This window comes from Haliotis rubra, unplaced genomic scaffold (genome assembly GCF_003918875.1).
Source record: "Haliotis rubra isolate DU_JTF1 unplaced genomic scaffold, ASM391887v1 Scf67, whole genome shotgun sequence".
Taxonomy (NCBI): domain Eukaryota; kingdom Metazoa; phylum Mollusca; class Gastropoda; order Lepetellida; family Haliotidae; genus Haliotis; species Haliotis rubra.
The window spans coordinates 2,037,892-2,051,204 of record NW_025767379.1 but is presented as its reverse complement, the minus strand read 5'-3'; the positions used below and the strand labels follow the sequence as shown (position 1 = coordinate 2,051,204).

The window sequence follows — 13,313 nt, the reverse complement described above, 5'->3', positions numbered from 1 at the left end:
GGAAGTTTTAATGATTCAGGATTCCAACATGCCTTCTGTCTCTCTTCATCTAAAGCTTAATCACACTGGGGTTACATACGATCCCATTTCTGTGATAAGAAAGGGGGCATAACTCTTTGACTTAAGTAAAGGTTAAGCTTACTGACCATGCTTTAAAAAAGTGCTGTTATCAATTTTAACAAAGTGTTTTGTTCAATAATATTTTGACAGCATATGGTTTGGAGGAAGTTTATATGTAAATAAGTGAAAAACATGTCCTCAGACAGTGGCATCTTTCTAGCAGTGCTTGAAGATTTCCTTTAAATTACTGCCACACTTTGCCTAGTCAGTCGTCATCAGAAGAGTACAGACTCAGCGGCTTGGGCTTGTACGTCTGCTTCCTTTTCTGGCTCATCAACAAGCTGAAGTCGGAGGATTTTGCAAAGTCACACTCCTCCTTCTGGTGGCTGTTCATAGACACTGTGGATGGGCTCTTCTTCAAGGGAGGTAACTGTGGATCTCTGAAACAAATGAACAGGACGTCGGAGGAGGCGTCGTGGAGGCGTGAGAACCTGCGTCGGAGTGCCTCCTCTTCCTGTTTATGTTCATTCAGTCCCTCCTCACAGTAACTGATGAAGCATTCCAACATGTCACGACGACGGTTTGTCTTGAAGAACTTTAGCGTCGAGGAAATCTCGAAACATGCATCAACGAATCCTTGGAATCCCAAACCTGAAATGAAATGCAAGCTGACAAAGACATATTCAACATAGAAAACTTGCAGAAGCAGTTCAAATCCGGAGACGCATAAGCCCTCAATCAACAGAGACCAGGGATATCTCATCCCTTCTGCATACAATGAACTGATAGAAACAACAGATTTAGAGCACTCCAGCTATCATTGTTAATTAATCTCATCAGCCATGTATATTTTGTTTCTGCCTCTAGGACCATTGGCTTCCTCCTATTGTCACTACATTATTACCACCGTGCCTTCTTGTTGTTGTTAATCCCCTTGATTCATACCCACATGTTGTTATTGCTGATACGCTTACATTGGCTGCCCACTGGTAAACAGAGAATAGAATATAAAATCCTCACTCTCGCTTTCAAGTGCCTCCATGACAAAGCTCCAATCTATCTGAAAGATCTCCTCAGTGAATATGTCCCACCACGGCTTTTAAGATCAAGTTCTAATTGTCAGTTGAATGTCCCCAAAGGTCAGATTAAAGTCATATGGACATAGACAGTTCTTTACACAGCTCCCCTTTTCTGGAACTCACTGCCTCTTCACATCCGACAAGCACGTCCGTGGAATCTTTCCAGTCCCAACTGAAAACTTTCCTTTTAAACAAGCTTATGAACTTTAATCCTTTCTTCAGATCACTCTATCTTTTAGCCTCTAGAGAAATTGCCTTGCAGTTTGATTTTATTAAGTGCCTATACAAGAACACTTATTATTATTATTACTTAATCCCTGTTGATGTATATAAGTCTGTTCTGTGCTGTAGTACTTTCACTCTTGATTGACAACAGTCACAATTTCAACATGATTCAATGAATCATTACTTCAGCACCCTAAAACATTTAACAGACAATATTTGCATATACCAATGACTTCTAGGTCTACTTTGGCCTTGTTCTCAAAATCTCCAAGACCTTCCAGGTTATTTTGCAAGCTAGGAACACCTTGTTCAGTTTTCCAGTTGTCTGGTACCAAGAAAGTGGAGACTTGTCATGGATACTAACAATATATACATTAATTGCAATATAATCGGTGTAGGTTGGCTGTTTGCTCCAGGACCTTATCTGAATATTGATACAGATCAGGCTGGTGATATTACTCTTGGAAGAGCTGGACGTCTGGTCCTTGGATGAAGGAACTATCTACCATGGTAAGGCAGGGAAGTTTTAATGATTCAGGATTCCAACATGCCTTCTGTCTCTCTTCATCTAAAGCTTAATCCCACTGGGGTTACATAGGATCCCATTTCTGTGATAAGAAAGGGGGCATAACTCTTTGACTTAAGTAAAGGTTAAGCTTACTGACCATGCTTTAAAAAAGTGCTGTTATCAATTTTAACAAAGTGTTTTGTTCAATAATATTTTGACAGCATATGGTTTGGAGGAAGTTTATATGTAAATAAGTGAAAAACATGTCCTCAGACATTGGCATCTTTCTAGCAGTGCTTGAAGATTTTCCTTTAAATTACTGCCACACTTTGCCTAGTCAGTCGTCATCAGAAGAGTACAGACTCAGCGGCTTGGGCTTGTACGTCTGCTTCCTTTTCTGGCTCATCAACAAGCTGAAGTCGGAGGATTTTGCAAAAGTCACACTCCTCCTTACGAGCGGCTGTTCATAGACACTGTGGATGGGCTCTTCTTCAAGGGAGGTAACTGTGGATCTCTGAAACAAATGAACAGGACGTCGGAGGAGGCGTCGTGGAGGCCGTGAGAACCTGCGTCGGAGTGCCTCCTCTTCCTGTTTATGTTCATTCAGTCCCTCCTCACAGTAACTGATGAAGCATTCCAACATGTCACGACGGTTTGTCTTGAAGAACTTGCGTCGGGAAATCTCGAAACATGCATCAACGAATCCCTGGAATCCCAAACCTGAAATGAAATGCAAGCTGACAAAGACATATTCAACATAGAAAACTTGCAGAAGCAGTTCAAATCCGGAGACACAAGCCCTCAATCAACAGAGACCAGGGATATCTCATCCCTTCTGCATACAATGAACTGATAGAAACAACAGATTAGAGCACTCCAGCTATCATTGTTAATTGATCTCATCAGCCATGTATATTTTGTTTCTGCCTCTAGGACCATTGGCTTCCTCCTATTGTCACTACATTATTACCACCGTGCCTTGTTGTTGTTGTTAATCCCCTTGATTCCTACCCACATGTTGTTATTACTTAATCCCTGTTCATGTATATAAGTCTGTTCTGTGCTGTAGTACTTCACTCTTGCTTGACAACGGTATAAGAATCCATACCGAAACGGTGCATCATATATAATAAAAGAAGTTGTTATCCATAAACAATCTTTCTTATTAGTCACCAACTTCTAAATGCCAGTCAAACAGATCATATTCAACGTATGCAGTAAATCTTTTCACATTTGCAGTTATAGCTTGTTAGGCATGCTATCAACACTGCTTAACTGTGATCGAGTGAGTGAGTGAGTAGAGTATCGCCACCTTCAGCAATATTCCAGCAATATCACGGCATGGGGAAACCAAAAATGAGTTATCTATGATTGAGACGAATATGGAGTAGTTTTTGGAATTGATGTGGCCCTCTTATGTCACTGGATCATAATGGAAGGACGTCCTATACTTCTGTTTTAAAGAGGGCGGTGTGGTAGCCTAGTGGTTAAGGCGCTCGCTCGTCATACTGAAGACCTGGGTTCGATTCCCCACATGGGCACAATATGCGAAGCCCATTTCTGGTGTAGATACTGCTGGGATATTGCTAAAAGCAGCATAAAACTAAACTCACTCACTCACTCACTGTGATAAAGGATGCAGCTGTTTCTGTTCAGTAAAATGTGGTCAAAAGGATCTGAATGTTGATCAAACCAATCTGGTGGAATCGTTTATGACAGGCAGAATTTTTTGTTGTGTTTTGAAATTTGTGACCGAGGAAAAAATGATATGCAGATTCAGGTGTGTAAATGTACTTAACATTCGATAATTAAGTGACCTTGACATTTGACTTACCTGATGTACGATCGGGGTTCATGAACTCCCATTTCCTTTGATAATCTATGTATAGGATATCTACCGATGCATTGGTTACTCCTCTGCGATTCAGACGACATTTTCTGAAATGGTTAATAATCAAAGGGTAAATGATTTAATTATTCAAACTTTAACTGAACCAAAATAAAAAAGATAAATACATATTTCATACCTCAGAAATAAGAGAATGGAGAATCAAAATCTTTTAATAATATGAATTTGTTCAATATTTTTGTCCACATCTGATACATCTCAAAAACTCATTTACTACGATAGGAAGTCCAAACTCAACTTCAAGGATATTTACTCAGTGCCATATCTAACCTTTGTTTAAAAGTTTCACCTGTTAATCAGAATATGATCTGTGAGAGACAAGTCACACTGAAGGATAATATAGAATTTACCTTGCAAACATTCTGAAAGCTGTTGGACCAATCCGATGAGCTCCTCGCACCCCTAGTGACTTTGTGAACAGTGTAGAGAGTCTCTCCATCAGCCGCAGGTAGTCAAACTGGGATCCATAGACATCAGGAAATATCCGCTTCAAACAAGACTCTGTGTCTTCCTCGTCCTTCTTCTCTTCCTCCTCCTCCTCTTCTTCTTCTTCATCTTCTCCCCCTCCAGAGTCATCATCGTCCCGCCCACTGTCTCCCTCCTCCATTTTGTTATCGGAGTCTGTGGCTCGATCATCAGAGTCAGTTCTCCCATCACTGTCTTCTGCACTTTTGTCGTGGCTGTCCTCCTTCTTGTCGTCATTGTCAACCTCCATGCTGGGGTCCATGATCCTGATGGCAGTCTCCTTGACAACGGTCATCTCCTCCATCTTGATGATGATGGCCGTCTCTCCCTGTCTCTGCTGGTTGTTGGCGTTGTTGAGGTTTCTGTGTCGGCGATGTTGTCTGCAGCTGATGATGAAGATGTCATCAAGATTATGTCCACAATAATTACCCCAACAAGATAATTACAAAGTTAACAATGAGGATAATGAACTCAATAATGATAAAAAATTGATTCAGACAATGATGAAGACTGTCATTAAGATTATGTCCATAAGAATTACTCAAACAATGATGAAGATAATTACAAAGTTAACAATGAGGATAACGTTTTAAAAAAATTGATTATCTGATGTATCGTCAATCGCAAAGAATTAGTGATAATTGTCAACATGAAATTGGGTCATTGATAATATCATACATACTCTATGGCTATGAAATATAGTTTTTATGTACTAACACAATGAACAAAGTTATGATGTAGATAATGATTTAGATACTTTTCTAGATAATGAAAAAGACAATGAGCAAGAAATTGTCAGAGAAAATGATAAGTAGATGATGTTGATAATGATAAAAATAGCAAACGATAATGTCCAATAATCACTGAGTGGACAACCAAAATTTGCAACTTACTTTTTACGTGTGAATTTATTTTTTGGCGCAATGAGGAGTAGAGAGTCCTTGACAAGAGGAACTTTGACCTCTTCATCCTTGAGACTCTCGACACACTCGAACACCCCCGGGCAGCACCTCCTGCTCCCCGAAGATGCTGAGGCTGGGGTTGGCGTTCACCTCCAGCAGGATCGGCTTCAGGCTCTTCAGCAGCAGGATATCAAAGCCGAGAATCTGACGTCACAAAAAAACAACATATACTGACCATAAAAAATTTGGATCATGAATATTTTTAAGGATATTTTTAAGCGGAGACAGAGCACATAATTTTATAAAAATATCCACAAAAATTTATCATGATCCTTAACTTTTTTAAGACAGTGAGATTACTGCTATTCTGCTATCTCCTGGCTGGCTACATTATGTCAGAGGGCTAGTCAGATATTGAAGGCCACTTGCCTGCTCCCCCAGGTCAACTGGCTGGCTACATTATGTCAGAGGGCTAGTAAGATATTGAAGGCCAACTGTCTGGTTCGTTCTCAGGCTGAAACACATCGCATGTGTTTCCCATTTCAGCCAATTCAAATTGGGTGAAAGTTTTTTTGGGGAATATTTTAATGGGTAGTAATGGGTAGTATTTGCACCCACAGTATTTGCTGGTGGCTTTAGATACAAACAGTGCTAGGTTGGTGAATGAAATGAAATGAAAGGAAAACTTGTTATGGTCAAAACATTTACTTCTAAGTGTCAAGGATTTTTGGGGCCATTTTCTTCAGCAGTTTTCATGAACCCGTGAAGATCTGGGTTAGGGTTGATTTGAATCTCCAGTCATTCCAACTCCATTCTAGACACCTAGGGTATATACATGTACATTGGTTCCATTCTAGACACCTAGGGTATATTGTACATCGGTTCCATTCTAGACACCTAGGGTATATTGTACACTGGTTCCATTCTAGACACCTAGGGTATATTGTACACTGGTTCCATTCTAGACACCTAGGGTATATTGTACATTGGTTCCATTCTAGACACCTAGGGTATATTGTACATGGTTCCATTCTAGACACCTAGGGTATATTGTACACTGGTTCCATTCTAGACACCTAGGGTATATTGTACATCGGTTCCATTCTAGACACCTAGGGTATATTGTACACTGGTTCCATTCTAGACACCTAGGGTATATTGTACACTGGTTCCATTCTAGACACCTAGGGTATATTGTACATTGGTTCCATTCTAGACACCTAGGGTATATTGTACATCGGTTCCATTCTAGACACCTAGGGTATATTGTACACTGGTTCCATTCTAGACACCTAGGGTATATTGTACACTGGTTCCATTCTAGACACCTAGGGTGTACACTGGTTCCATTGTACACCTAGGGTATATTGTACACTGGTTCCATTCTAGACACCTAGGGGTTCCCATTCTAGACACCTAGGGTATATTGTACACTGGTTCCATTCTAGACACCTATTCTAGACACCCTAGGGTATATTGTACACTGGTTCCATTCTAGACACCTAGTATATTGGTATATTGTACACTGGTTCCATTCTAGACACCTAGGGTATATTGTACACTGGTTCCATTCTAGACACCTAGGGTATATTGTACATTGGTTCCATTCTAGACACCTAGGGTATATTGTACATTGGTTCCATTTCTAGGGACACCTACACCTAGGGTATATTGTACACTGGTTCCATTCTAGACACCTAGGGTATATTGTACACTGTGGTTCCATTCTAGACACCTAGGGTATATTGTACACTGGTTCCATTCTAGACACCTAGGGTATATTGTACATTGGTTCCATTCTACACCTAGGGTATATTGTTTGGTTCCATTCTAGACACCTAGGGTATATTGTACACTGGTTCCATTCTAGACACCTAGGGTATATTGTTGGTTCCATTCTAGACACCTAGGGTATATTGTACACTGGTTCCATTAGACACCTAGGGTATATTGTACACTGGTTCCATTCTAGACACCTAGGGTATATTGTACACTGGTTCCATTCTAGACACCTAGGGTATATTGTACACTGGTTCCATTCTAGACACCTAGGGTATATTGTACACTGGTTCCATTCTAGACACCTAGGGTATATTGTACACTGGTTCCATTCTAGACACCTAGGGTATATTGTACACTGGTTCCATTCTAGACACCTAGGTATATACATGGTTCCATTCTAGACACCTAGGGTATATTGTACACTGGTTCCATTCTAGACACCTAGGGTATATTGTACACTGGTTCCATCTCTAGACACCTAGGGTATATTGTACACTGGGTTCCATTCCTAGACACCTAGGGTATATTGTACATTGGTTCCATTCTAGACACCTAGGGTATACCTTGTATATTGTACACTGGTTCCATTCTAGACACCTAGGGTATATTGTACACTGGTTCCATTCTAGACACCTAGGGTATATTGTACATCGGTTCCATTCTAGACACCTAGGGTATATTGTACACTGGTTCCATTCTAGACACCTAGGGTATATTGTACACTGGTTCCATTCTGGTTCCACACCTAGGGTATATTGTACTGGTTATTCTAGACACCTAGGGTATATTGTACACTGGTTCCATCTAGACACCTAGACACCTAGGGTATATTGTACACTGGTTCCATTCTAGACACCTAGGGTATATTGTACACTGGTTCCATTCTAGACACCTAGGGTATATTGTACACTGGTTCCATTCTAGACACCTAGGGTATATAGACACCTAGGGTATATTGTACATTGGTTCCATTCTAGACACCTAGGGTATATTGTACACTGGTTCCATTCTAGACACCTAGGGTATATTGTACACTGGTTCCATTCTAGACACCTAGGGTATATTGTACACTGGTTCCATTCTAGACACCTAGGGTATATTGTACACATTGGTTCCATTCATAGACACCTAGGGTATATTGTACACTGGTTCCATTCTAGACACCTAGGGTATATTGTACACTGGTTCCATTCTAGACACCTAGGGTATATTGTACACTGGTTCCATTCTAGACACCTAGGGTATATTGTACATTGGTTCCATTCTAGACACCTAGGGTATATTGTACATGGTTCCATTCTAGACACCTAGGGTATATTGTACACTGGTTCCATTCTAGACACCTAGGGTATATTGTACACTGGTTCCATTCTAGACACCTAGGTATATTGTACATTGGTTCCATTCTAGACACCTAGGGTATATTGTACACTGGTTCCATTCTAGACACCTAGGGTATATTGTACATTGGTTCCATTCTAGACACCTAGGGTATATTGTACACTGGTTCCATTCTAGACACCTAGGGTATATTGTACATCGGTTCCATTCTAGACACCTAGGGTATATTGTACACTGGTTCCATTCTAGACACCTAGGGTATATTGTACATTGGTTCCATTCTAGACACCTAGGGTATATTGTACACTGGTATTGTACATCGGTTCCATTCTAGACACCTAGGGTATATTGTACATCGGTTCCATTCTAGACACCTAGGGTATATTGTACATTGATTCCAGGTGTCATTCCAACTCCATTCTAGACACCTAGGGTATATACATGTACATTGGTTCCAAGTGTCATTCCAACTCTGTTCTCAACCAGATTTAAGCAACTAAAACTTTCAATCCAATTTAAGAATCATTCTTTATAAATGGACATACAAGCTATGGTTTGAAACAAATGTTGCAGGGCTCCAGATAATTTTTCAACATCAGGAGTACGTACTCCTTATGTTTTCAATATAGGAGTACTGGAAAAACTTAAGAGTACATTTAGAGTACTGAATGGAATTTAATGGCATATCAGTAATCTTGTGTTTCGTTTCATATATGCACCACAACATTGCTACTCTTATGTAAACAGGTCAATAAACAATAAACAATACTTTTTTCAGATAAATACGTCTGTAAATGATTTAAAGACTGTACACCACTGCTGTGGTGCGTATCTGCTACGTTTCTAAATTATTTCCCATCGTATCGTGCATATTTTCTATCCGTACATACGCCGATACGGCCCTTATCTTGAGCCCTGATGTTGTAAGTGTGAATTAGATCAATGCTTAAGAAACAGAACATGGTGAACCCAAATATTTGGAGGCCCAAGTATATTGAAGAAATCAATATGGATGTTTTCAGTGTTGTCAGTGTCTTGGAAAAAATAGATGAGAGAGCTTAATAAATTGAATAACACCCTCCCCAATATTTTGATACCCATGTAACATTGAAGAAATCAATATTGATGTTTTCTGTGTCTTTAAAAAAATAGATGAGAGAGCTTGATAAATTGAATATCACCCTCCCCAATATTTTGATACCCAAGTAACATTGAAGAAATCAATTTGGATGTTTCCATTGCTAGAAATAAAATTAATGTTCAAACCCTACTGCCTCACTGAGCACAATAAAATACTCAGCACACAGCAACGACGGATACAACACAAGAAACCATTTTGAGTTCAGTGTGGTTACTGTGGTAAATATGGGTAAACAGCCACTGGGATCCACACCTAGCAATAAAGGATTTTCTCATTGCTGACTACAAATAAAATATTAATCAAATCTGCCTGCTGTGGAGCAGGTTGTGTGACGAGTTTGTCCAACTCCGGTACTATTGTACAAACCTGCTCTCCTGCTTAATGGCTGTAGAGATTGACCATTTTGTTTCTTAACACTTTGTTGTCTCTCTCAATATGTAGGCACACCCTTTCAACTAGTCAGGCCACACAAAGTAATTTTGGATCTAACTGCAATAAGAACGTGTTTTTCTATAGGCTGTTTTTTTAAATATATTTTTTATAAAATATAAACATTTCCTCTCTAGATAAATAACTGACACATAAAATGGAAGTCATTTTATACCAAAGTGGATGTGTTCAAACAATCTTCTCATACAGGCCTTGCTACAAAAATATGCTCTACTAAAATCCTGGCAATGACAAACTGCCTTGAATGTTGGCTGATGTTGCTATGGCAATTGTTTGTGTCTGTGAAATGGATGTAAACTCATCTCAGCATGTTTTATGCATACTTTACAGTAGACTGTTTCAATAAATTTGACATATCATTCACAACAGACCTGCACTTGATGGAAGAATAGTTACTTTACCCACAATGCATCATACAAGAAATATAGAAATATATGAAATATATAGAAACAGTAGAACAACTTTCTCTTTCCACTCAGTCCATCTAAAGACTATTCTTTTATGAAACAATGTTAAAAGAATTGCTTTATTTTTCTCTAGCCACTACTCCTTTGCCATTTTCAACATGGCAACAAAGACGAGGTAAACAAATTGCACCAGCAAGAGACTTCAAAGCAAGGAAGACATCAGGTTATTTATATTCCAGCTGGAATTAGAAACATTTTCCAAGAACTTACTTTTCATTTTAGTTCTTTTTCAAGACAGAAATCAGATGTGCTGATTTATAAGCTTTGACTCTGATTGGATGATTACAAAAATTACCTGACAAAACCTCTAATGAGTAAGTGAGTCTAGTTTTACACTGCTTTTAGCAATATTCCAGTAATATCACAGCGGGAAACACCAGAAATGGGCTTCACATACTGTACCCATGTGGGAATCGAACCCGGGTCTTCGGCATGACAAGAAAACGCTATGTCCACTAGGCTACCCCCCGCCCAAACCTCTAATGAAGGTGTCCCACAATGAGATATCACACTGGAGTGCCAACAGATTTTAGTGCGACTGAATATGAAGGAGAAGCAGCCTGGAATTCTCTTGACTTTAATTCAGGTGAGCTACGAATAAGGAAACCTTGTCTAGGCATGAACTGAGACCTGCACAGAGGACTTCATGAACTAATTATCATATCACAAATATCATCAATAGTAGTTATTTATTCATGGCCACCTGTGGTGTAGTGTATTTATTCCCCAATGGACATAACATGCTATTCTGCCACACACTAAGGCTACAGGAACGATGACGCTATGATACTCCAAAATGTAGAAGTGTGACATACAAATCAATCAGAACAGATCATGAATATTGAAAGTCAGTGGATATGTCGGTGAAAAGGGTCATTGAAGTACTTTGTTGGACTGTTATTGGCTTGATGAATGGCTGCTTAGGTGGTTGGCTTCATACTTTAATCTGGTTTTGCTTTCATTGTCAGCTTATCCCTAGCAAACATTTCCTTTGCTGAATAGGATACATATACTCATAGAATAAGAAACAGTGCCACGGCACAGTAGCTCACCTATATTTGTAGTGAACAGTTTACAATGTTGTAAACGTCAGCTGTCTAACCCACTGGTGATTAGGTGCCTGACTCTGAGGCGGTGGGTTCAAATCCCGGATGGAACTCAACCCAACAAACGTACTAAAATCTCTACTATACTGAGAAAGTGAACTCCCCAATATAACACGTTACATTTGACTACTTTCTAAATGGCATTGTGTAATCACAGAAATGTCTAAAATCTCTACTATACTGAGAAAGTGAACTCCCAAATATAACACGTTACATTTGACTACTTTCTAAATGGCATTGTGTAATCACAGAAATGTCTAAAATCTCTACTATACTGAGAAAGTGTACTCCCAAATATAACATGTTACATTTGACTACTTTCTAAATGGCATTGTGTAATCACAGAAATGTCTAAAATCTCTACTATACTGAGAAAGTGTACTCCCAAATATAACATGTTACATTTGACTACTTTCTAAATGGCATTGTGTAATCACAGAAATGTCTAAAATCTCTACTATACTGAGAAAGTGTGTTACATTTGACCCAAATATAACATGTTACATTTGACTACTTTCTAAATGGCATTGTGTAATCACAGAAATGTCTAAAATCTCTACTTTACTGAGAAAGTGTACTCCCAAATATAACATGTTACATTTGACCACTTTCTAAATGGCATTGTGTAATCACAGAAATGTCTAAAATCTCTACTTTACTGAGAAAGTGTACTCCCAAATATAACATGTTACATTTGACCACTTTCTAAATGGCATTGTGTAATCACAGAAATGTCTAAAATCTCTACTTTACTGAGAAAGTGTACTCCCAAATATAACATGTTACATTTGACCACTTTCTAAATGGCATTGTGTAATCACAGAAATGTCTAAAATCTCTACTACTTTACTGAGAAAGTGTACTCCCAAATATAACATGTTACATTTGACTACTTTCTAAATGGCATTGTGTAATCACAGAAATGTCTAAAATCTCTACTTTACTGAGAAAGTGTACTCCCAAATATAACATGTTACATTTGACCACTTTCTAAATGGCATTGTGTAATCACAGAAATGTCTAAAATCTCTACTATACTGAGAAAGTGTACTCCCAAATATAACATGTTACATTTGACCACTTTCTAAATGGCATTGTGTAATCACAGAAATGTCTAAAATCTCTACTATACTGAGAAAGTGTACTCCCAAATATAACATGTTACATTTGACCACTTTCTAAATGGCATTGTGTAATCACAGAAATGTCTAAAATACATTCTACTATACTGAAAAAGTGTACTGAGAAAGTGTAAAACTCCCAAATATAACATGTTACATTTGACCACTTTCTAAATGGCATTGTGTAATCACAGAAATGTCTAAAATCTCTACTTTACTGAGAAAGTGTACTCCCAAATATAACATGTTACATTTGACTACTTTCTAAATGGCATTGTGTAATCACAGAAATGTCTAAAATGTCTACTTTACTGAGAAAGTGTACTCCCAAATATAACATGTTACATTTGACCACTTTCTAAATGGCATTGTGTATTCATAATTTCCTCATTTAATACAAGTGTTTGTGGATATGTGTAATGTCAAAGTAAAAGATGTCACTGTTATAGAACTCCTGGTACATGAGGCCCCAAACATTCCAATGAACCCTTGTAGGGTGCCCATCCAACCAACTATTCTTGAAGTTAACCATAATTACCTCTCTGGCTAAACAGTTTGATATTAACCCAATGATAAAACAAGAACACCAAACTATATGATGTACATTTGGACAAGCAAACATCTAAAACAAAAGTAAAATCTAATCATAGACAATGGATCAAGTACAAATTCTACATTAATGAAAGGACTCCCTTGACCTCATGATAATGTATGTGACTTATGAATGTATGACTGGCATATATAGGAGATCAGGATG

The 13,313-nt window shown here is 38.5% G+C and overlaps 1 protein-coding gene across 1 annotated transcript in view; it reads right to left on the bottom strand.

The window, feature by feature from the left end:
- Positions 1 to 2,200: 2,200 nt before the first annotated feature.
- LOC124257641 (tubulin polyglutamylase TTLL11-like) overlaps positions 2,201 to 13,313 on the bottom strand; it is a 50,776-nt gene continuing 39,663 nt past the window's right edge. The window contains 5 exon segments of the mRNA XM_046691749.1: positions 2,201 to 2,592; positions 3,707 to 3,810; positions 4,132 to 4,632; positions 5,140 to 5,252; positions 5,254 to 5,352. Coding sequence (XP_046547705.1) covers positions 2,210 to 2,592; positions 3,707 to 3,810; positions 4,132 to 4,632; positions 5,140 to 5,252; positions 5,254 to 5,352 — 1,200 coding nt within the window. The 3' untranslated portion in view covers positions 2,201 to 2,209.